This window comes from Bicyclus anynana, chromosome 12, assembly GCF_947172395.1.
Source record: "Bicyclus anynana chromosome 12, ilBicAnyn1.1, whole genome shotgun sequence".
Taxonomy (NCBI): domain Eukaryota; kingdom Metazoa; phylum Arthropoda; class Insecta; order Lepidoptera; family Nymphalidae; genus Bicyclus; species Bicyclus anynana.
Genome location: NC_069094.1, coordinates 13366332 through 13390894, shown reverse-complemented (window position 1 = coordinate 13390894; position 24563 = coordinate 13366332). Strand labels below are relative to the sequence as shown.

At 37.0% G+C, this 24563-nt stretch overlaps 1 protein-coding gene and 1 long non-coding RNA gene across 2 annotated transcripts; both read right to left on the bottom strand.

The window, feature by feature from the left end:
- Nucleotides 1-6297: 6297 nt before the first annotated feature.
- LOC112055960 (esterase E4-like) lies at nucleotides 6298-8250 on the bottom strand. Its single transcript, XM_024096263.2, has 3 exons — nucleotides 8047-8250; nucleotides 6591-7948; nucleotides 6298-6499 (listed from the first exon to the last, which is right to left on the bottom strand). Exons 1-3 carry the CDS (start codon nucleotides 8248-8250, stop codon nucleotides 6298-6300), a joined length of 1764 nt encoding a protein of 587 aa, XP_023952031.2.
- A 9866-nt stretch (nucleotides 8251-18116) lies between these two features.
- LOC128198554 (uncharacterized) lies at nucleotides 18117-24202 on the bottom strand. The gene is made up of 2 exons (XR_008251304.1): nucleotides 23121-24202; nucleotides 18117-18699 (listed from the first exon to the last, which is right to left on the bottom strand). It is a non-coding gene; the product is annotated as an uncharacterized LOC128198554 (long non-coding RNA).
- Nucleotides 24203-24563: the final 361 nt, after the last annotated feature.

The window sequence follows — 24563 nt, the reverse complement described above, 5'->3', positions numbered from 1 at the left end:
ATAAACGTGGTGCAAAAAGCCTACATCTAAGGAGAATCCTTGGTCATGAATTGGGTCACCAATACTCAATACATATAAACAAGGAGGTCCTGGGTTCGATCCTCGGCTGGGCAGATTAAGTTTTTCTTAATTGGTCCAGGTCTGGCTGGTGGGAGGCTTCGGCCGTGGCTAGTTACCACCCTACCGGCAAAGACGTACCGCCAAGCGATTTAGCGTTCCGGTACGATGCCGTGTAGATACCGAAAGGAGCTTCCATCTTAGACTGCATCATCACTTACCATCAGATGAGATTGTAGTCAAGGGCTAACTTGTAAAAAAAAAACTCAACTAACTGTTAATAACCTACTTGGTTATTTTATTTTCATTTTCAATTTTGAGAAATTAGCATTAAATATATACGAAATTACGTGACTTAAATTTTACTAAAAATAGTTTTTTATTAATAATTTAGTTAATGAATTTCGTATCCATAAAAGTTATTCAAAGCCTCTGCCCTACATCTAAGGAGAATCCTTGGTCATGAATTGGGTCACCAATACTCAATACATATAAATAAAATGGCGAAATAACAAGCAGACAGTCTGTCAAAATAATTGTGCGTATACGAAAGCTCAAACCAACTTTTGAATTTTTTAGTCTATCTGTAAATCTGTTTATCAGAGCTCTTCTAGACCGGGTGAATCGATTTTAATGGGACTTTCACAGGAAGATAGAGAAGGTTATTGAGTAACTAGGCTAAACTAAATTGAAAATCCAAATTGGATGCAATCGCGATCATCCGCTAGTTAAAACTAAATACTGACGTCGATAAAATAATCCGACTAAATATAAATACCGCGGTTGCGTTTTCTATGCATTTTTAAAGCCTATTTGGCAATCAGCCAAGTATTCAGTTGTTTGCCAATAGACGGTTTCAGCATACGTATTATAATGGTGGTACATACATATTTAACGAGCGAGCGAGCGAACTGTGATAGCCCAGTGGATATAACCTCTGCCTCCGAATCCGGTCCAGGGCATGCACCTCCTACTTTTCAGTTATGTGCATTTTAAGAAATTAAACATCACGTGTCTCAATCGGTGAAGGAAAACCTCGTGAGGAAACCTGCATACCAGAGAATTTTCCTAATTCTCTGCGTGTGTGAAGTGTGCCAATCCGCATTGGATCAGCATTATGGACTGTTCTGCCTGACCCCTCTCATTCTGAAAAGAGGCTCGAACTCAGCAGTGAGCCGAACATAGGTTGACAACGACGACATAAGTATTACTTACTCATGTTATATTTAAGGTTGCTGCGTGGTTTAATAGCAGATTATGACAGAGGTACATAGATTCTTAAAACGTGTATGTACTTTTAAAATGAAATCGAGTTTTAAGGATATCCTAGACGAAGGCTTGGTTAAGGAATACGCGAGGATATTTGTATAGTCGTTACTTTGCGGAATTTCATCAGGAATATATAATAATTTATTTATTTTGCTATCATTTTCAATTGCATCAATAAAATGACTTTGCAATTGCACGTTGTAGAGTCAACATCTCCGGAGGATGCTCCGGTTTCGGGGTGAAACGTACGTAGAGAGTATTTTGTCGGACCTGTGGGACGTTGTCGCATAGGTTCGTCGGCTTTGCGCAGATGATAGTAAAATAAATAAATTATTATATACTAGCGGACGCCCGCGACTTCGTCCGCGTGGAATTTAGTTTTTCACAAATCCCGCGGGAACCGTGGATATTTCCGTGATAAAAAGTAGTCTATGTTGTCATCTAGGCTATAATATATCTTAATACAAAATTTCAGCTAATTCGGTTAAGTAGTCGAGGCGTGAAAGAGTAACAAACATTCATATCATTAAAATCATCAGTTTTCGCAAATCTCGGGAAACCATGGATTTTTTTGGGATAAAAAGAAGCTTAAGTTTTAATCCAGAGTAAAATCTATTTCCATTTCAAATTTTAGCCAAATCGCTTCAGTAGTAGCGGCGTTAAAGAGTAACAAACATCCATACAAACTTTCGCGCTTATAATATTAGTAAGATTCACGAGATATTTGTCATAGAGTGGATAGACTCTCTAATTATATTAAACCAAAATAAGGCGCAGTAGCTAGATATAGCATAGCATATTTTTAAAGAATATCAGTACATTTGGACTGATTTACATACACACACAGACACAAAGACACGTTAAACTAATAACCCCCGTCGTTCTTGGCGGGAGGGCTATAAACAAAAACTTCACGACTTGCCACTCCTATAACAACTGTTAATTACGCATAATTGTGAACTATATCGTTCAGTGAACATTTAATTCAGTAATGAACACGATTACACATAAACGCCGTTTTGCAGAGAGCAGTATTTTTCCGTTCAAAAACTAGAAACGTGAATCACAAATAGAGAACTTCGTTATTTTTTATTTTTTCCTTCCAGGCCAAGAATTACCATGTGCGGGCTGTAGTAGTTTTTTTCGACGTTTTCGAAACGAAAAACGGACGGAATACTGGCTGTCATAGCGTAGATCAGACGATTCACTGCACGCCAGCACACAGCTGGCGTGCAGTGAATCGTCTGATACTACTGCCTTTACAGTGATCAAAGGATAGTAAATTTTATTGATGGGATGGGATTTAATCATACCACGAAAGCCATATCGTTCGTTGTCGTTATCAACCCATATTCGGCTCACTGCTGAGCTCAGAATGAGAGGGGTTAGGCCAATAGTCCACCACGCTGGCCCGATGAGGATTGGCAAACTTCACACCAGCAGAGAATTAAGAAAATTCCCTGGTATGCAGGATTCCTCACGATGTTTTCATTCACCGTTTGAGACACTTGATATTTAATTTCTTAAAATGCACACAACTGAAAAGTTGGAGGTGCATGCCCCGGAATCGGAGGCATAGGTTATATCCACTGGGCTATCACGGCTTTTTTCCTAAGCCATATGACCTGTATTTATTTGTAATTAAGACTGCCGATTTTTTTATAAGAATACTAGCAAACGCCCGTGACTTCGTCCGCCCTTGGACCTCCTTAATCGGGCCATCTCGCAAAAACCGTTCTTAGCGGAAATCTGCTAACTATGAACTATCACAATGTCAAATTTTAACTTTGTACGTCAAACGATTTTGAAGATATTGTGACTTTTACAAATATAGATTTGTTACTATCTTGTTTTAATATGACTAATAGGTTTTACAGTTTCCATCAAATTATACATGATAGCCCAGTGGATATAACATCTGCCTTCGATTCGGAGGGCGTAGTTTTTCTTAATTGGTCCAGGTCTGGCTGGTGAGAGGCTTCGGCCGTGGCTAGTTACCACCCTACCGGCAAAGACGTACCGCCATGCGATTTAGGGTTCCGGTACGATGCCGTGTAGAAACCGAAAAGGGGTGAGGATTCTCATCCTTCACCTAACAAGTTAGCCCGCTTCCATCTTAGTCTGCATGATTACTTATCATCAGGTGAGATTGTAGTCAAGGGCTAACTTGTAAATAAAAATAATAAAAAAAATTCAACAGTTTTGCATAATACACAAGGATACAGCCAAAGCATGTCAATATGTTTACGTTGTCAAGAAATATTATAATGAACAAAAAAAGCAATCTGCAAAGAACACGACAATATTTATTTGTACAGTATATTTATTCGGACGCAAAGTATTGCTTACAATGAAAACAAGACGCCAGAATTGTATATGATCTAATGATGATAATGATGCAAATAATTCCCACAACAGGGAAGTACCTACGCAGATACATATATAACACAATTAGTATAACAAAGTGTAAAGTAGATATTAATTAATTATAGACTCAACTCATTGTTATTCATCTACATAGTTGTTCTTTATTTTCAACAATTTTGCATAATACACAAGGATACAACAAGAGCATGTCAGTATGTTTATATTGTCAAGCAAAACATGTCATTATAATGAAAAAATAAAAGCAATCTGCAAAGAACACGACAATATTTATTTGTACAGTATATTTATTCGGACGCAAAGTATTGCTTACAATGAAAACACGGCCGCCAGAATTGTATATGATCGCCGTTACCCCGCATATGAGCCCGTATAACAAAAGCACATAATACGTCATCCTAACGAAAAGCAATAAGAGATAATAAAAATAACAATCCCTGTGTTGGCTGCTTGTTATCTCTGCCCTTTGTGAGCCAAAGGACGCATTAAATGGGGACATAAACAAAATTTAACAGGAAAACTTTCAGAGCGTTTTATTATTGTGACTTATAATGCTGTTAGAGTTGTGTAATGGGTGAAATTTTTGATAGTATAGTATTTACTTTTTAGCGGAGATATACAATCACTTATATTTATCTATATATATAAAAGAAAGTCGGGTTTGTTACAACAATTATTACTCGAGATCTGCTGGACCGATTTTCATAGTTTTTGATTCGTTGGATCTGTCTCCGCCAAGAATAGCAGAATACATCTTAAAAACAATGAAAACTCGCCGAATAAATAATTATGAAAGATGAATAATTTTCCATAAAATATGTTACCTGTCAAACATTTGTTGTCCATCCTGTCAAAGAATGTTTAAAAGTAATACGTGCGTTCAGAAATACTTACAAATGATTAACATTTACGCGTGCGTTCATATATAAATTTTTTTATAATTTTTTTTACGAAAACAATTTCTAGGGGTAGGGTAGGGTTAGGGTTAGGGTAGGGGTAGGGTAGGGGTATGAGTAGGGTAGTGTAAGGTATGGATAGGGAAGAAGTGCACATAAGTCAAAGCGAAGCGTGACCGGGTCCGCTAGTCATATATAAGTGATTGTATAACTTTCCTCCTTAAAATATAATAATTGACTGCACTGTCACATAACATCAAACGGGATAACAGCCAGGCGCCTACTTGTAAACAAATAAAATAAACAACCTTCATAAGAAACAGTTTCATCATTGCTCAACCTCTGACAAAGGTAGATACTTGAGTTCTAGAGGATATTATGCTCCCTTCAGGAATAAAAGGTGCACTTAGAAAAGATTTCGTAAACGAACCTCTGAGGGGGTTAAATTGTGTGTAAAAGTTTGGTTTTTCGCGTAGAAAAATCTGTATATCTTTATTTTAATATAGAAGTCTAATGTTTTAGTTAGGTATCTTGAGAATCTCTCATTTATTTATTTAACTTTGAGAGATTCTCAACTGTAACTTATTATATAATGTTTAATTATAAAAAAATAATGCAAAAATAAAAAAAATAGTGTATAAAATATAATGTTTGATTATAAAAAAATAATGCAACAATATTTTACCGTGATATTATTTATAAATAACTTGAACAAATAATCTCAGACATTTTTGATCTAGTTAAATAAAACCAAAATGTTAATAAAGTCCCAATTTAATATTATATTTACTATAATTTTTTATACTTCACATTGATTAAAATTCCAAGCATTAATAAATAATCTAGCTCAAAATCCAAATAAAGAACCTTACATCATCATTCATCATTATCAGCCGATGGACATCCATTGCTGGACATAGGCCTCTTGCATGGACTTCCAACGCGAGCATCCGGCTAGCTCCCTGCAAACCGCGCTGCGACCAACACTACGCTGTCCGGTGCGGGGTCGCCTTTCCAATACCATGAAGGAACCTTTAATAATATGAAATACCTAAGCTGGCACCTAACCTGAGATAGATTAGCCTTAGATGGATTGCGTTTGTTTAGAAAATTTAAGTTCATTATCTGTCGAGTAGATACAATTTGTTCATGTATTAAACATAAAAAGAGCTGAATAAAAAAAGAGTACCTCTCTCCATCCAATCAAACTCAACAAATGATAGCGTAGCACCTGCACCCTTAATCAGAAATCGATAGAGGCTCTCGCGTCGAGCGATAAATGTAAATCACCTCATTGACTGAAAAGTATATTGGACAGTGCTCCATTAACGCACTTACTGACTGAAAAGTTAAATTGGCATGAAATGTTTATATATTTTGTGTTATACAATGAATGTATAGGATAACAATATATTTTTGCAAATGCTCTAAAAAGGTAGTGAATCTAGACTTAAAGATGAAAGTATTATAGTTATATTCCCAGGAGACTAGAAACTAGGACTAGGAGGCAGGCATGCGTTTAGATGCAACACTATATCACAACCTTTACCTGCCGCGATATCTTACAGCGGCTTTTAAACGCTCTTGTTAAAACTGGGGTGTACTCCGAGGTCGATCTTTCTTTATTTTCACTGCACAAGCATTAGTAACACTTTATAAATGCCATTATGCTACTGTTTGTCACTTTCATCTATAGCTCATCTGTGACCTTGTTTCCTACCACACCATTAACAGCAAGCTTCTCATACTTTTCTATAAATTCATCCCAAAATCTGACCTTGTCTTCATATAAATTTGATTTCATTTTTGGTTTGTCGCTGATTACCAAACATTCTCTGTTTTCTTTGGAAGCTGATTTCCAAACAAAGTCACTTTCAGACGGCGTAGGATTTCTGCAATAAAATAATTAAGTATTTTGTTAATTATTTCTAAATTACTACTTATAAGTTCATTATTACATTAGACTGCATACTTCTAACTTACCCAGTTTTAGCAAATTGAGTATACATTTTAATCATCATTGTCAAGACTTTTATTTCCTCTGAATCATCATTCTCTAGCAATTGTTTGTATACTTTTTTCCATTTTTTACAAATAAATAAATAGCACAATTCATCCCCAATAGAAGCTCCCCAAGTCCCATCAATACTACGAGCATGATTTATACTTGTTATCTTTCGAAAATTCAATTTGCCACTATAATCGAACATGTAGTAATAAACAGGTGTATCAGATGTATTTGTATATTTTCTAACAGTATAATCTGTTGGATAAAAACTTACGATGTCTCCAATATAATTCAAAAATTCACCCAGTTTATCTTCCTTAATAAAACCATCATCAAAATAAAATGTTTTAATTTCTTTTAAAGCTTCTTTATAAACTTCATTATTAATATTAAAATGATAATTCACTCGTCGTGGGAATGTCATAATGAAATGTCTATTAACAATTCTCACGTAATCTGGATTATGAAGGTAATTTTCATTAATTTCTATCGCTTCTCTAGAGTTAAATCCAATCATTACTGGTACTGATAATTTCTGAGAATTGTCTTCTGGTAGTTTTGTTAGAATTGCGTGACCGTGATGAATTTCAACGACAGGCCCAAACTGTACGATTTCTCTTTGAATAGCCATTGATTCATCTGGATGTACAAGATCGAGTTCCGCTTCTGTGATTCTGTTTGCGTTTACATCAGTCAATTTCGATATTAGTTCTTCGCTTGTTCCTGCTTTTATTTCGAGTATTTCTGCTAGGGCTTGTGCTCTTTGTTTTGGGTTTACATCAATATATGAAGGATGCCAAGATGACCCACTTTGCATAATTGCCTTACTGAATAAACCTTCGGCTTTTGGAGTCTGCAGTAAAATGTCAACTATAACAGCCCCTCCACTATTACCCATTAGCGTTATATTTGAAGGATCACCAGCAAAATATTTCACATTCTGCTGTAACCATTTCAGCGCCAATAAAACATCTCTCATGCCGTTATTACCAGGAAGTACTACATCCTCAAACGATGCAAATCCTAAGAATCCCAATCTGTAATTTATAGTTACTATAATAACGTCTTCTTTCATGAAGAAATCCGGACCGTACTCTTTAGAAGCATTATGAGATATCCTAAATTGTTCATTATATAAAAATACTATAACAGGCATTTTTATATCCTGGTTAATTGGTATTTTCGGTGTATGAATACTCAAATGCAAACAGTCTTCATCACCGCAATATCCATATCTGTTTACTTTTCTCTGAGGCATAAAGTACTGAGCACAATGTTTTCGTTCCTTTTTCGCATTATAAATATCTTTCCACCCTGTATGAGGGACTGGTGGCTGAAAAGTTATAATATTATTAGAATTAAAAATAAAAAATCAACCCAACGTTATAACGTAAGTTAATTATATACGTGTAATTATGTTTTTCTTCTTACCTGAAACCTTAGTTTTCCGATAGGCGGCTCAGCATAAGGAATGCCTAAAAACGAAAAGAATCTTTCATTTTCAATTATTGATTTTACTTCAATACCTTCAATTTTTCCTGATGTAGTTTCAACTATGACGTCACTTCTCACTCTATCTACGTATATAAATACAACAGCAAGTACAAGTATATTATGTATTTTACTATAAAACATCTTTACTAAATAATGTCAACAATTTTTTTTATTTGTATTACTTGTATGGTTTATTACAAGTAAATATTATTAATTTACATTTTACTCGCGATAATAAAATGTAATCTATACGGATTTTATTGATATCCGCTTATCTTGTAAATAACATATAATACAATACAAAATCTGTTCTTTTTTCTGATTAATGTGGTATAATATGGAACGAACTATTCTTTTAGCCTTTTTTTTGTTTTATTTATTTATTTTTATTAAAATTGCAAAAACAACAACTAAGTAATATAAGATTAAAAACATAAATAATAAGAGTTTTTAAAACTTTTAAAGCAATAGGTCTTCTAGGCAAATGAAAATAAATTATAAAAAAAATATACGGCCAAAGCTATTGCAAATGAATAGTTGAGATAAATAAAAACTGATGTACCGAAATCTTATCTAAATATATTATCTTAATGAACATAATCCATATTCGCTATCCAGCAGGGCTGGACTAAAAACTGATTTGTGTTAATCTTCATTAGAATTTTAACTTGGTACCCTGTAATTTAAGCAAAATATATTATATCCCTTTTACTCCTGCCTCGGAAAATTCTACCCTCTTTCTCAGCAAAAGTATGTCCTTATATCTTAAGTCAGAAAGAGTCGTAATAAATTTCATTTTCTGGATTACACTAGAGGATTTACTTTAAGGATAAAAATATCAAGGATCAAGAATTCACTCACACTAACAATTTTCTCAGTATTAATACGTTTAAAACGTCTCATACTTTCGAATATTTCTCATATAATAAGATTTTAACTCTATATGTATTTGCAAATATGTGGGTAATATTTCACTGCTTTTTAATATTACATTTTGTACCTGATATATTTAAGTTCCGCTATATTTTTCATGAAATTGCAACATCCGTTTAACATAAGCGTTAAGAATGTGAGGACGGTAGTTGGAAAATATGAGCGCGGCCGAGATTTGACGTAACGAAGATTTATAAAGACGTTAGTTATCTTTATTATTATCACCGCTCACTCCATTAGGAGCTTAAAAAGTTTTTATTTCAGAGGAGATTCTCTCTCGCCGAAAGACAACGTGACTAAGACTTAGTTGAATGATTTGACGATCACTTTATTCTTCTCAGTATATTATTCTGAGTAATGCTATGATTAGCATTATTAGATAGCCGTGATAGCCCAGTGGATATGACCTCTGCCTCCGATTCTGGAAGGTGTAGGTTCGAATCCGGTCCGGAGCATACACCTCCAACTTTTCAGTTGTGTGCATTTTAAGAAATTAAACATCACGTGTCTCAAACGATGAAGGAAAACATCGTCAGGAAACCTGCATACCAGAGAATTTTCTTAATTCTCTGCGTGTGTCAAAGTCTGGCAATCCGCTTTATACCAGCGTGGTGGACTATTGGCCTAACCCCTCTCATTCAGAGAGGAAACTCGAGCTCAGCAGTGACCCAAATATGGGTTGATAACGAAAGCTATGATATTTTATACTCGTACTAGAGATGTAGCACTAGCGCATCAAAACTCAGGCGGACAAATGTGAAAAATTAACTTAATTTCATTAATATTATTAAACAACGAACGTTATTTAAACAAATAATACCTAAATATCGTCTACAATGTCGAGTTGTGTGTTCAGGAAGTGTAAAAACTATATAATTATGTATATACATAATTTTTTAATGAAATTAAAGACAAAATTGTCCATGTGTGCCGCTCAGTGGTGTAACTAAATTCGGATCACTCTTTGCGGTGATTTTGTAGGGACGTAACCTATCTATAGTTTAAAATCTTTGTAGTAATGCTATTGAAGCAGCTTGAAATTACTTTGATTAAGCGAATTATTTTATTAACCTTATAATACGGATTTTAAAACTATATTCTTTCCTAAAATAATAAGTTTGGCGCAACTGGGATCTCACTCTACTCGGGGTGCAAATGAAAAATTTAAATTTTGAATATGTGTGGTATGTAATTACTATCGACAACTCTCAGTTGTTTAATTGAATATCATGACCACAGAATATATTATAATCTTTATTGTTTTGTGGTCGTAATTTTTATCAGTTAACATGGTGAAAAAGTGACACGTGGTTTAGCTTTGCGGTTAATTAAAATTAATAACAAAAATCCATAGACAAAAGATCTCGGCGGGGTGGGACGAATTAAAAATAATAAACGAGAAATGTTACTTTTTCATTTATAGTAAATGTTCTACGAAAATTGTATAATGGCTTACATTGCATGGAAAACGGCCCATACTATTATGGAACTTTTTGGGATTACCAAAAACCGAACCATGGATTTTCCGGGATGAAAGTGCCTATGTGTTAAGTGTGTCCAGAGTAAAATCTCATTCTATTCCGAATTTCAGCCAAATCGCTTCAGTAGTAGCAGAGTTGAATAATAACAATCCTACTACTAATGTATGGATGTCCATACGAATTTTCGCGTTTATAATATTAGAAGGATTTACATTGCATTTCTGCTGTGCTGACATTATCGGCTTAGACAACCTTATGACTTCCTGCTGGCCTGTTCACTAATTTGGTCTTAATTAACAACCTTTTAAAATAAATATGCAATCAACTGTGAAATGTCATCTACCTACTGTATGATATCCACAAGCGCAACACATTGCAAGTAGGCACCGGATGACATTTATTACATAGAATCTCAATTTCGTATATGTCAACTGACATACGTCAAAGTTAGTAAACTGGCCTGCTGGGGTATTAACTATATTACATTTCTTTTATTATTTTATAACAAATTTGCTCGTATCTCTCGTGCAAAAGTATCTCTTATTTCCACAGTTTCAATATTGTAATGTATCTCATTACGCACATGTGCTGTAATGTAATATAAAACTATCATTCGTCTAAAAACGAACGGTACTTATTTAAACCTTAGCAAAAAGTTTTTATGTCAGAATAATAATTCAACATTTCACGAACAAAATTAACTTTGTGAGATTTTGACAATAAATGACAACTATCTATCTAGTTATCTGTAACAGAAACACAAAAATATTAATTTACTTTATGAATAATACTGGCTGTTTTTGGTGCATTTGCCAAAAAAAAAGGACTTCGCTATCTGTGTAATAATGACAAGCGTGACAAAATGTCATCATGTGGAAAACAGGTAAAGATGCAAATTCATTTTCAGAAAGTGTGTTTCCTCGCAAATCTGTTATAGAACGTCGTATGACGTACGTGCGCTTTGATAATTACAGCCTCTGCTTCCTTACTATAGCTCTCGCCAAGGCTCGAGCTGCAATATCGCCTCGGCTGTAATTTTCAACTTACCGCACTTATATCATAATGAACTATTTTTATCATCTAATACAGAGGTCCATAATTATTCATTCGTGACACCTTATGTATACTTTTCTCAACATTCTAAAATGTGTTAGCCAATAATTCATACAGTCCCACGAAATGTGTACCATATTTCTATACAGCCCTCCTCCCGTAAATATCCTATTTAATATTTCACTGCGTGCGTTTTATGTCGCAAAAATTCATGTTTTATTTCCTCTGTAACATTTTGAGAGTACTTTTGGGAACTTTAAATATTAAACGTTGCTTAAAATAAACATTTTTACGATTGCTTATATGCTTTGGTACCAAACAGAAAAAAATATATGTATTTTTTTTGCTTAACTTTTATATTATTTTTTTAAAACAAATTTAATGACAGAATTATTAGTTTTTTGAAAACTTGACTCTCTATAAAACGAACACTTATAACACATTCTCACACTTCAGCACCAGAAAAGCTATCTTCAAAGCACACCTTAACCTCCAGTGGCGCGCACAAGGTTTTTAACTAGGGTAGATTATTACGCAAAATGATAAATTCATTCTTAAATTCAGGAGTCTTCAGGGTAGGCAATGCATTATAGCATGTATGAAGTGCACGTAACTGTTCACCTCTATGTCCTTGTCCACTCCACCTCGTACTGTGAACTTTAAGGAGACAGTTAGGTATCTTAGTGTCGCCGCACACGGGTCACACACGACAGCTACAAACGCCGCTACAAGAAGCAAGAAGGGGCCCCAAAAGTAGCTAAAGCGCGCGACAACCACTTGTGGCCGGTGGTCGACACTTGTGTCCGGATGCTGATAGTTTTTTAACCATGCATGCAGTATCATAATCGCGCGAGTGGCGTGTGTCAGCGTTTAGTGACCGGTGCGGGCCGGGCCACAAGAAGCGAGCAGCGACGATTGTTGTCCATATAAAATGTATGAAAACTACAGGAAATATGCCGGTAGCGGCATTTTGTGGTTGCGGCCGGTGGCCCGTGTGCGAGAGTCCTTAGCCTAGACCACTGGCCTAAAAAACACTTCTTTACTATGAACTCTATTCAGAGTTGGTACTAGGGTGATTAAATTGACGTATAAGAAAAGTTTAAGGATGTTACTTCAACGTTATAAATCATACGTCTAGACTGTTTGACTGTTTGGATTATTTTATGCAAATATAACTGGAAAAATAGTTGTTTGGTTATCGCAGGACGCGAGCCAAACGGCGCCACTAAATAACGCGCTATCTGTAGGGTAATGTGCCTCGATAGTATCGCAATGGGCGCCAAATTATATCCCCACAGCGCGCTGTGCCTCCAACACCGGCCATATCTCTTTGGGAAAAATCAGTAATATGCCGCAGCAGCTATTTGTGTTTCTCTCTTTATTTATAAGCCTTAGTCATATGGCACACGAACCTCAGTATCTATACTAATATTATAAAGAGGTAAAGTGTAGTGTCGTAGGAGTAGGGAATCTCGGGATATACTGAACCGACTTTAACTATCATTTTATAAGCCACGTTATTTGTGAATGTCATATCATGTATAAGTAGTATAATGGAACTACACGGGGCGTTAGCTAGTTGTTATTTAATTTAAATTTTACAGGTGTTATGCGAGTAAATATATAAATAACCATTTAGACCTAAACTTGATATAGTTTTCTTTTAATGCTAAAAACATTGGTTTGAATTTTCGGCTTTTAAGCTTTTTACATTTTCACTTCTAAGAACAACTTAGTTGTCATCCTATTGGGTGCCATATTAGGATGGCAACTATACCCAAATTAGTCAGATACCTTAATAATACATTTACAGTCATCATTATCAAACCATATTCGGCTCACTGCTGAGCTCAAATCTCCTCTCAGAATGAGAGGGGTTAGGGCAATAGCCCACCACGCTGGCCCAATGCGGATTGGCAGGCTTCACACATGCAGAGAATTAAGAAAATTCTCTGGTATGCAGGTTTCCTCATGATGTTTTTCCTTCATCGTTTTGACACACATGATATTTAATTACTTAAAATACACACATCTGAAAAGTTGTAGGTGCATGCCCCGGACCAGATTCGAACCCACATTCTCCGGAATCGGAGGCAGAGGTCATTATCCATTGGGCTAATACACAATACAATAACTACTGCACCATAATATATCTAAATAATTTTTAGGTGAATAAAATGTAGGTAACATTGGCACATTAAACTTCGGAATGGTCGAATGTACACAAGTATTTTTCAGTTACGTTTAAGTGTTTCAGTTTTACGCGGTAAATGTGTTGCCACCTCATTACCGCCAAGCGATTTAGCGTTCCGGTACGATGCCGTGTAGAAACCGAAAGGGGTGTGGATTTTCATCCTCCTCCTAACAAGTTAGTCCGCTTCCATCTTAGACTGCATCATCACTTACCATCAGGTGAGATTGTAGTCAAGGGCTAACTTGTAAAGAATAAAAAAAAGGAACTGACACAGGCTAATTCACTATCTTTGAAGTATGACAGTTAAGAAGGCACAAGGTGGATATCATGCAGTAGATGGCATTTCTTAGTGGATGAATGGTTTATTTTAATCGTTAATAAAGTCCAAAATAAGCCAGCAGATGAGATCGCAACGAAGCTCTAATTTACTGTTAAACAAAGAACCGATCTTGTACTCTATAGGCGTTCGACAAGCGATCGTTTCGATAGCGAAGCGAAAAGCGTTGAAAATTTTCATTCTGAAGCTACTACCGGCGCAATGTGACATTGTCCAATATAGATACTTCAGTCAATGAGGTGATTTACATTTATCGCTCGACGCGAGAGGGTCTATCGATTTCTGATTAAGGGTGCAGGTGGGGCTCCAATTGTTGAATTCGAGGGAATAAAAACGGAAGGCTCCTGTTTTTTACACTTATTTGTAGTTATTCGTTTTACTTATTGGGTTTTATCGCATGGACGACGCTGTATTTTCCTGACTGTTCTGTTGTACGGTCTGTAAAGTAGAGTATTTTACAGTCTTGTTGTATGATCAAAGACGACCTGTGTGAGTCAGATCGACTATCTATGGCCTGTGGCCGAGTGAGATCAGCTCAAGTCAGCCATTGACGGTCAATTATTCTCACGTTTCATAAAACGGCAGCGAACACGTTTCATAAGTCGAGCCGTCATGCACGCAGCGACCAATATACGATCAGTTATAGTCGTGGGTGCTGCAGAAACGTGAGAATAATTGATCGTCAATGGTGTGCATCACTTACCATCAGGTAAGATTGTAGGTATGATGTAACTTGTAAATAATAAAAAACCTCTGGCGACCCTGAGACCGCTAATTCACGTTAATTGGAGACCTCGTCTAGAGGTTGTAAGAAACTGGGAAACCATCGCTCATAACTAAAAAAACTCATCTAAGACGAATAGATAACCTATTCGTGAAAAGTCATCAAATCCAAGATCTTGTGGTCTGAAGTCATAGGCTAACCTGGACCACAACACAAGAAAGACGTTATGTATTTCTATTCGTGAAAAGTCGTCAATTCCAAGACCTTGTGGTCCGATGTCACAGGCTAACTGGACCACAATACGGGAAAGGAGTTAAACTTAGGCAAGCTAGGGCTACCTAGCAACGTTGTCACCAGTTGCGTAGCTTACCTTGCAGGGGCCTTGTATCAAAATTAGTTGCGGGGCCGATTTTTGATCGAGTGTAGAGTGTAGCAACATTGAAATAAACAAAGAAAATTGCTAAATTTATAATTTTCTAATTTAGTAAAATATTTAGGCTTAACCCGAGAAAAAATAGATTGCTCGTTTGACTTTTATAATTTCTGAAGTTAAAATTTACTCGTATACCTACGCAGCTTTATTATTTTTTTTCGGAAAGCACCAGATTAAGTGAGATAGTGGATTAAATTTCACTAATTTTTGATTTCACTCGTAAGATACGGGATACGGGGCCTCTGTAGTCCAGGGCCCCCTGCCCCATGCCATTGATACCGCTGATACGGCGGTAGCCGAAAGAAAGGAAGGAAAATATTTTTATTTGGTCAGTAAACTTAAAACTAAGTTTTAATATTTTACAAAGAACAAGAAAAGTGAAAGTAAAAGCGCACTGATCAAATAAAGGTCTCCCACTCAGCTTAAAGCTGCAGCTAGCTAGCTATGCCTCTGGTTGTCACCTACATTTCAATTTCAAAGCCTTTATTATTTCTTACATTATTACATTAAACAAGTTTTTCAATTGATTAGAGTAACAGATTTAATTTTTTTTCTATGTAAGTAAGTTCTAAGTAAGTTAGTCTTATTTCTAATTAATAAAATCTATTTAACTAGTAAGGACCCCTCATTGGGTATAGGCCTCCTCCAGCCGATACCATTCAGTTCTATTATTTGCCACCGTGAGCCAATTTTTGCCTGCTAATTGGACGATATCGTCGGACCAGCGCGACTATGGTCTGCCTACTTTTCTTTTCCTGCTGGGCCAGGCCACGCGGTAGTTCTTAATGTCCATCGATCGTCTGTTAGCCTTTCAATGTACTCTATGGTTAGCCTCGAGACATATCCAGCCCACTTAAACTTAAGCTTCAAGGCATGTTTCAATGCGCCAGTTCATTTCGTCTTCCGTCTGATCTCTTTACTTTTTATTTTATATACTGTCACCTACATAGCAATTATATATATTAACACATTCTTGTTTATAATTAAGTTCACAACACAACACGGGCAAGGAGTTAAACTTTATATTTGCAGCGGAACACAAATCCGTGCGGTCGGATTAGCTGATTAACAAGTTAAAAGGATAGCCGAAGGAAACCGCGGGCGCTGGATCCAGTTAAGCGAATTAAAACAACCTCATTATCTGGCGAATTCCACGAGATCCGCTGAATTTCGCTGAAGAACAAAAATTTTACAAACTATGCTCCATGCAAGTTCTTAATTTATTACCCTTTGTTCCAGTTTGAAAAAGGTAAAGTTTGTATATATTTTTAAATTATCTACTAAAAAGGTTCTAAGTTATAGACCATTATCTCTAACTTAACTAAAACTAGGTACTAGTTCTAGTCGCTAACTCAATTAGTAACTAAGTGAGGTGTGGTTTATATCGAAGCTATTACTCGAGACTTTATATATTAGTTAGTCTTGAATAAAAAAAATATTATTATAAAAACATTACATTATCTACTAAAAAGGTACTAAGTTATAGACCATTATCCGTAACTTAACTAAAACTAGGTACAAGTTCTTCTAGTCGCTAACTCAATTAGTAACTAAGTGAGGTGTGGTTTATATCGAAGCTATTACTCGAGACTTATAAATTACTTTGTGTTGAATAAAAAAATATTATTAAAGACGTACCGCCAAGCGATTTAGCGTTCCGGTACGATGTCGTGTAGAAACCGAAAGGAGTGTTGATTTTCATCGTCCTCCTAACAAGTTAGCGCGCTTCCATCTTAGACTGCATCATCACTTACCAATAAGTGAGATTGTAGTCAAGGGCTAACTTGTCAAGAATAAAAAAAAACCCCCGACTTTTGACTAAATTTTTTATGTTGCCGCATACGGTGACAAACATTGGTATTTCATTCTTTGCCCGTAAGAAAGTATTATTGTGATACTTTATCTCTTTTAAGTTCATTAAAGAAACAATATTTTAATCAGCTTAGTAGTTTACCGTGAGAAACACAAACTCACTTTCACATTTTGAGTATGGACATCACAATGAAGTGATAGTGGTCCAGGTCTGGCTGGTGGGAGGCTTCGGCCGTGGCTAGTTACCTACCCTACCGGCAAAGACGTACGATGTCGTGTAGAAGCCGAAAGGGGTGTGGATTTTCATCCTCCTCCTTACAAGTTAGCCCGCTTTCATCTTAGACTGCATTATCACTTACCATCAGGTGATATTGTAGTCAAGGGCTTGTAAAAGAAAAAAAAAGAAGAAAGAAAAACAGAATGGTGTGTCTATTGAAATACGTTTCCACTAGGTTCCAATATATCGATTAGCTGACCTCGTTCTCCAAAACGCGGAGTTTTTCAATGGATTGCGTATGTTCGACAATTCTTTATCATTTCATTTCAAAGAACGGTATTTCAATTGAAAATGTCTGATTAAAATCTTTATTAATTTCATGTGGAACTTTACAACAGAGGATACCAAATAATAATATTCAGTGTAGGTAATATTTCCATTTTGTAATCTTTAAGCTAGTCATTGACGATCAAGTATACCCACCCTGTAGCGAAGAATGGAATTTTGACGAAGTTAAGCCGTCCCAAAAAAAAAAAGGAAATTCATACCACATGACACAAGCTCCGGCTTACATACATATACATCCATACATATTCATGGATATGTATGTATGGATTTTCAAAAGGAAACCCGGCGGAAATCGGCCTGTATTAACTCTTCGCCACTGTTTCCCACGTTTCTTCAGTACCCACGGCTAAAACTGATCTTGTGATCAGTTATAGCCGTGGGTAGTTATATACGTCACTGGCTTAGCACCGCCGTAAAAGTAATCAAATGGTAGTACAATGCAATGTGTACGTTCGCACATAAGAAAATACTATACTATTTTTCTTGAACTGGTTTATTTGTTTTCCACAAATTCGTAACATTAAATATGACAATAAATATAATACTTTTACTAATTTACTAATTCTTCATAAATGTTTTAAGGTGTACACGTTGTTAAGATTGTTCGTTTTCTTTGTTCGCGTTTGTTCGCGTGTATTCTATCTGACGTGTTGGTAGTTACAGCGCCCTCTTGTGTCCTCTTTGTACATCAGTTCGCGAATATGAATTAGCGCGCGAACATACACCCGGCCCTGGGAAGCTGCGTCAGAAGCTAAAGCTTCTCAGAAGAAAAATTGTGGCGCAACACGCAAATTCGGTTTAATGCGCGGCGCACGATTCCCTTTGAAGTTCTGACGTCTGCAACTCGTGGCACCCCGTCGTCTCCAGGATAAAGTCGCTCTATGCGCCCCAAGCGCCAGTAGAGGGGTGGTAGGTTTTCCTCTTTGAGCACAACCAAGTCGTCCACCTGAAGCTCGATAGACTTTCCGCGCCATTTTGCTCTTGTTTGCAATTCAGAGATGTACTCCAAGCTCCAGCGTTTCCAGAAATTTTGTCGCATTTGCTCTATTCGCTGGAATCTGTCGAGACGATTGAAATTAGCGTGTTCAAGACTAGGAGAGTGAAGTTAAGGGTCTACCAATTAAAAAATGGCCTGGAGTGAGGGGATAGTAATCGTGAGGTGAAGAGCTTAAGGGATAAAGAGGACGGCTATTCAGGATTGCCTCTATTTGCGTAAATAAGGACGTTAGTTCCTCAAAAGTCAGGTGGTTGTTTCCTAATATCCTATTTAAGTGGAATTTCGCGGACTTGACACCGGCTTCCATCAGACCGTTGAAGTGAGGTGCGTATGGTGGAGAGAAGCAAAAATCGATGCCCTCGTTGGCGGCAAAATCTTTGATCGCTTTATTATTCGAGCTAAAGAATTGCTTGATTTCTTTCGCAGCTGACGTAAAATTTGTGGCGTTGTCACTGTGAATGACCTTTGGACGCCCTCTGCGTGCTATTAATCTATTTAGCGTTTGGATGAAGGCATTTTTACTTAGTTCTGAAACAACCTCTAAATGTACGCATTTATACTTAAAACAAATAAAAACGCACAAGTAGCATTTGGTAATTTTGCAACCACGACCCTTGCGATCCGTGATCATATATGGCCCAGCGAAGTCGCAGCCTACGACAATGAAAGGAAAATCTGGCGTTAGTCTATCAGAAGGTAAGTTGCCCATGATATTTTTACTTGATCGCCCTTGGAAACGCCTACAAACGATGCAGTTTAAGACAGTACGTCGCGCCAGGTTTCTGCCATTAATAGGCCAGAAGCGAGTTCTGATAGATGCTAGCAGAGCTTGTGGACCAGCATGCATCAGTTTGAGATGTTCCTGTTCAAATAAAAGTTTCGTTAAATGATGCTTAACACTTAACAACATGGGATGTTTCATATCGAAGGCGTAGTCTGAGGCTTGTATGCGTTCGCCTACTCTAATTATTCCTTCGTGAATAAAAGGATTAAGTGCCACAATATTTGATTTCGGATTTAAAGACCTTTTCTTTGTTAATGCGTCATATTCTTTAGGAAATGATTCTAATTGGGAAATGTATATTAATTTATTCAACGCATTAGTAAGCTCAGAAGCTGATAAGGATCCGCTAAGTTTATTTTTTGTGTTTTGACAGTTGTGTAAAAATCTATTAACGTAACCGAATATGTATTGTAGTGTTTTTAATTTAGAATATCGTTCAATATTAAAACTGGAGATTTCTGCATCAGTTGTTTCTGCAACATGAGCTTTAACCTCTGGCAAGTCGCTCGTCTTAATATTAGGCTGAAACTGAGATAGAGGCCACTGGGACTCCGACAAAGATAGAAAGGCGGGTCCATGCCACCACAGATCGCAATTCGCAACCTCCTTTGGATCAACGTCGCGGGATACTAAATCAGCTGGATTGTGACTCGTGGAAACGTGATGCCATGAAGTAGTCTCAGTTAGCTCTCGGATAGTGGCGACTCTATTAGCCACAAAGGTTTTAAGGTTTTTAGAGCCAACTCGTAACCAAGCCAATACAATACTTGAGTCGGTCAAATACACAATGCGTGCTATTTTACAACGTAAAGCTTGTATTACGGTAGAACTCATTTCAGCAGCGAGTAGAGCGCTCGAAAGTTCGAGACGAGGAATTGTTGTAGGTGAGGAGGCGGGAGCAACGCGTGATTTAGCGCAAAGCAAGTTTACACGTACCTGTCCCTGTTGATCCATAGATCGAAGGTAGATGCAGGCACCATAGGCGCGTTGTGAAGCATCGCAAAAACAATGCATTTCGATGCTGATTGGGTTTGAAATTAAAGTCAGCCTAGGAATAGCCAAAGAAGAAATAGATTGAAGACCATCTGTGAAAGTCTTCCATGATTTGACCACTTCTTTGGGGGCTGGATCATCCCAGTCAAGTTTTAGAGACCATAGGGTTTGAATCAAAATTTTGGGAACGATAGTGCACAAAGATAGGAGGCCCAAAGGGTCAAAGAGCTTGAAAGTGGAAGAAAGAATAGTACGCTTGGTGACTGAGACGGGAATATTTATATTTAAGGGAAATTTCAAAATATTCTGATTAGGGTCCCAGCTTAGACCTAGGGTATTAGTAGTTTCACTAATTACGAGATTACCGTTAGATTGAATTGTCTCTGACGATAGTAAAGATGGTAGATTAGATCGGTACTTGCGCAAGTTAAAGCCTGCCTTAGCTAGGTTTTCGTTCGGTTGCTTACAAAATCTACGTTCTAGATTTAAAAATCTCCTTTTTGCCATGTGATAAGAGTCTCCTAAACGTTCCGGGTTGTCAGTGAGAGGAAGCTTAACACAAAAACGCCCATCGTTACTTCGTGTTGTGTGTTTTAAGAAGTGCTGTTCGCAATCTTTCTCCGTATCGGTAAGTAACGGTTTTTGTGGTAAGCTTTCCAGTTCCCAAAACCTTTTCAAGTCACTGTGTAAATCGACTAAGCAGCTATTGAGTTCATTATTATTGGCTACATTAGCATAGTGACATTGAAATGAATTTTTGTTGTTGTCATGAGGGTAGTGCATGGGACCTGCGATGAGCCAGCCTAGTTTAGATTGACGTAGAATAGGATTACCCTTTCCTAAAGAGTGCTGTTTGGACAATATTAAATCCCAAAAGACGTCAGCACCGAGGAGTAATCCTATTTCAGCTGGTTCAAAAAAGCTGGGGTCTGCAAGCTCATATGACTTTAAATTTAAGTGTGTAGTGTCTATAAAAGACTTAGGTATTTTGCCTGCTATTTTTGGGATAACTAGGCAGGACAAAATTGAATTAAATGCACTCAGCTTGGACTGAAGACGAATCTCGCATCGTTCAGCGCCGAGCCTTAATGGTATGTTGCCTATACCTAAAACGTTCTGTGTGCTAGAATGTAATGTGTTTAAATTTAAATCTTCTTTTAATTTCTGCGTTATAAATGTGCATTGACTTCCACTATCTAGAAGGGCCTTGGTGGTTATAATTTCATTAGTTTTAGGATTTATAACATCAACCAATGCTGTACACAATAAAGTTTCTGACGAAGTGGTAGCTGACATCGCGACTGGCTCGGAATCGGATTTATCGATTTTCGAATTGTTAGACTGGCAGAGCATCGTGTTGTGCCTCTCTCGACAGTTCCTGCAGGTACCAGGAAGTCTGCAATTCCGTTGGCTATGTCCACGTAAGCAGTTGGAACACAACTTTAATTTAGCTACCATTTTAATTCTCTCGTCAACCGATTTTGATAGAAATTTGGGACATTCATAGATTCGGTGGTTATCGTTACATACGGCGCACCTATAATTCGTTGTAGTTGTTGATATGTTTCCCTTTTCAGCGATAAACGATCTTGTAGAAATATGAGGTTTATTGTTGTTGCTACTCGTATGTGAGGAATTTGGAGTCGGCTTATTCACCTTGCTTGAGTCTTGCTTACTGCGGAAGACTGATTCGAGGACGTCCGCACGACCCTTCAAAAAATTCAAAAACATTTCTAACGAAGGCATCTCCGAATAACTCACATTGTTTTGTATAAATTCCTCCCACTTAAATCGAGTGTTATTGTCTAACTTCGCTGAAACCAAATAAATTATCAATGAATCCCAATGTTCGGTTGGTTGTTTCAATGTATTAAGAGCACGTAAGTTTTTTGTGACGTGATCTACGATAAATCTCAAAGATTTGTCCGACTCACGCGCCTGCTCGATGTTAAATAACATTTTTATATGATTGTTTATTAACTGACGCACATTACTATAGCGCTCACATAATAAATTCCACGCATCAGGATAATTATTATCGGTCACTTCAATATTGCTGATCACTCGAGCTGCTTCGCCCTCCAAATAGGAATTAAGGTAATGAAATTTGTGTACATTTTTAATTCTAGAATTATTATGAATCAACGAACTGAAAGTGTCCCGGAATTCCAGCCATTTGTAGTAAGTACCATCGAAATTATTGATTTTAATTACAGGCAAGCGGAATCCGATGACTTCATGATCATCTTCATCGGCTATCGCGGAGCTGTGGCTGACATTGAATGACGCTGATAACTTTTTTAAGGTAGTGTGCTCTGATATAATCATCTGAGCCGCGGCTATTGAAGTATGAAATGTTTGTTCGATAGCCTCCCTAGTGTCTAACTCGGAACTTAAATTGTCTTCATCCAAACACTCGATTTGATTTTGCACGCCATCGAACTCAACAAAAAGCGCTTCGATTTTTGCTAATCTTTGATTTAGTACGTTGATCTCGGTAGGAGTAAGTTTGTAGCCCTTTAAATCATCCAACTGATTAGTAAATTTAGTTACACGGCCTTTAATAGACGCGCGCTTTAGGTTTAAAGATTTGTACTCCATGACGCGAGGTCAACGCACCGATAATAATGAATAGGTGAACGAAATCAGCTGTTTTAAAATGACATAAAATTGCATACGCTCGTCGCTTCGTAGTCTGATGTTACCGTTAGCCGGAGTGGCTGCGCGGGAGGCGGCGGGGTGGAGCGCACCGGCAGTTGCTGGCCTGCAGCAGTGCACGCGCGGACACGGGATGGATGACAACCTTGTACTCCGATCGCGCTGTGCAGCTGTCGCTGGAATAGAATGTTGCACAGCTTTGTATATCGACTAATAGTAGTAGGTATTCAAGACGAAGCTATAGGGAACGTATGAAGTTGTAAATAATGCAATTGGGATGAATTCAGCTATAATAGTTATGTTTCGATTGAAAGAAGTGAAAATGGAATTATATTGTGCACGAATAATGTGGGCAAGCAAGCGAATTAAAATAATAGGATAGTTGTTTACAAGAATCAAACTTGGGTAAGTAACTACGTTTTAGGTACAAGAATTAAATAGTTTACAAATTGTATTTGATAGTTGGCACCTTAACTTTAGTTTGTTTAACTTTCAAGCCGCAAAATAGGCGCATTAAATGCAATAATAGGATTTAGGCAACTTGTAAGCAAGCAAGTAGTAGGTAGGTACGTTTTAGGTTATACAATTGAATAGTTGGTTCATTTACAAAGTGTGTTTGATATTTAGGCACCTTAAATATCGTTTGCTGAACTTACTAGCCGCAAAATAGGCGCATTAGATGCAAAATAGGCTTTAGGCAACCTGTAAGTATAGCAAGTAGGTAGGTATTAGGAAGAATTAGGCATAGATTTTGCTATTAGGTATGAAGTGACAAAGTGCGATTAGGGAAGGAATAAAATGGAACAGGCTCACTCTTTTGCTGGCAAAACCCACGCAGATTCCTGTAGATTCTCCTTCTTCGCTTTCTTCGTCCGTAATTAGGTTTATATTGTAGGTTGTGCTCGAATCCGTAGATTGCAGTAAGTCCTGTCACGGTCGCCACTTTATGTACGTTCGCACATAAGAAAATACTATACTATTTTTCTTGAACTGGTTTATTTGTTTTCCACAAATTCGTAACATTAAATATGACAATAAATATAATACTTTTACTAATTTACTAATTCTTCATAAATGTTTTAAGGTGTACACGTTGTTAAGATTGTTCGTTTTCTTTGTTCGCGTTTGTTCGCGTGTATTCTATCTGACGTGTTGGTAGTTACAGCGCCCTCTTGTGTCCTCTTTGTACATCAGTTCGCGAATATGAATTAGCGCGCGAACACAATGTTATTTTTCGCTTTTTAGTTTATGTTTCTGATTTTGAAGTAGGTTCAACTTTTTTACTAAGTACTCTATTCTCTCCGCAGACGATCCAAAGTCACTGACATAGCTCAGCTCACCCTACCGACAAAGACGTACCGCCAAGCGATTTAGCGTTCCGGTACGATGTCGTATAGAAACCGATAGGGGTGTGGATTTTCATCCTCCCCCTAACAAGTTAGACCGCTTCCATCTTAGATTGCATTATCAGGTGAGATTATAATCAAGGG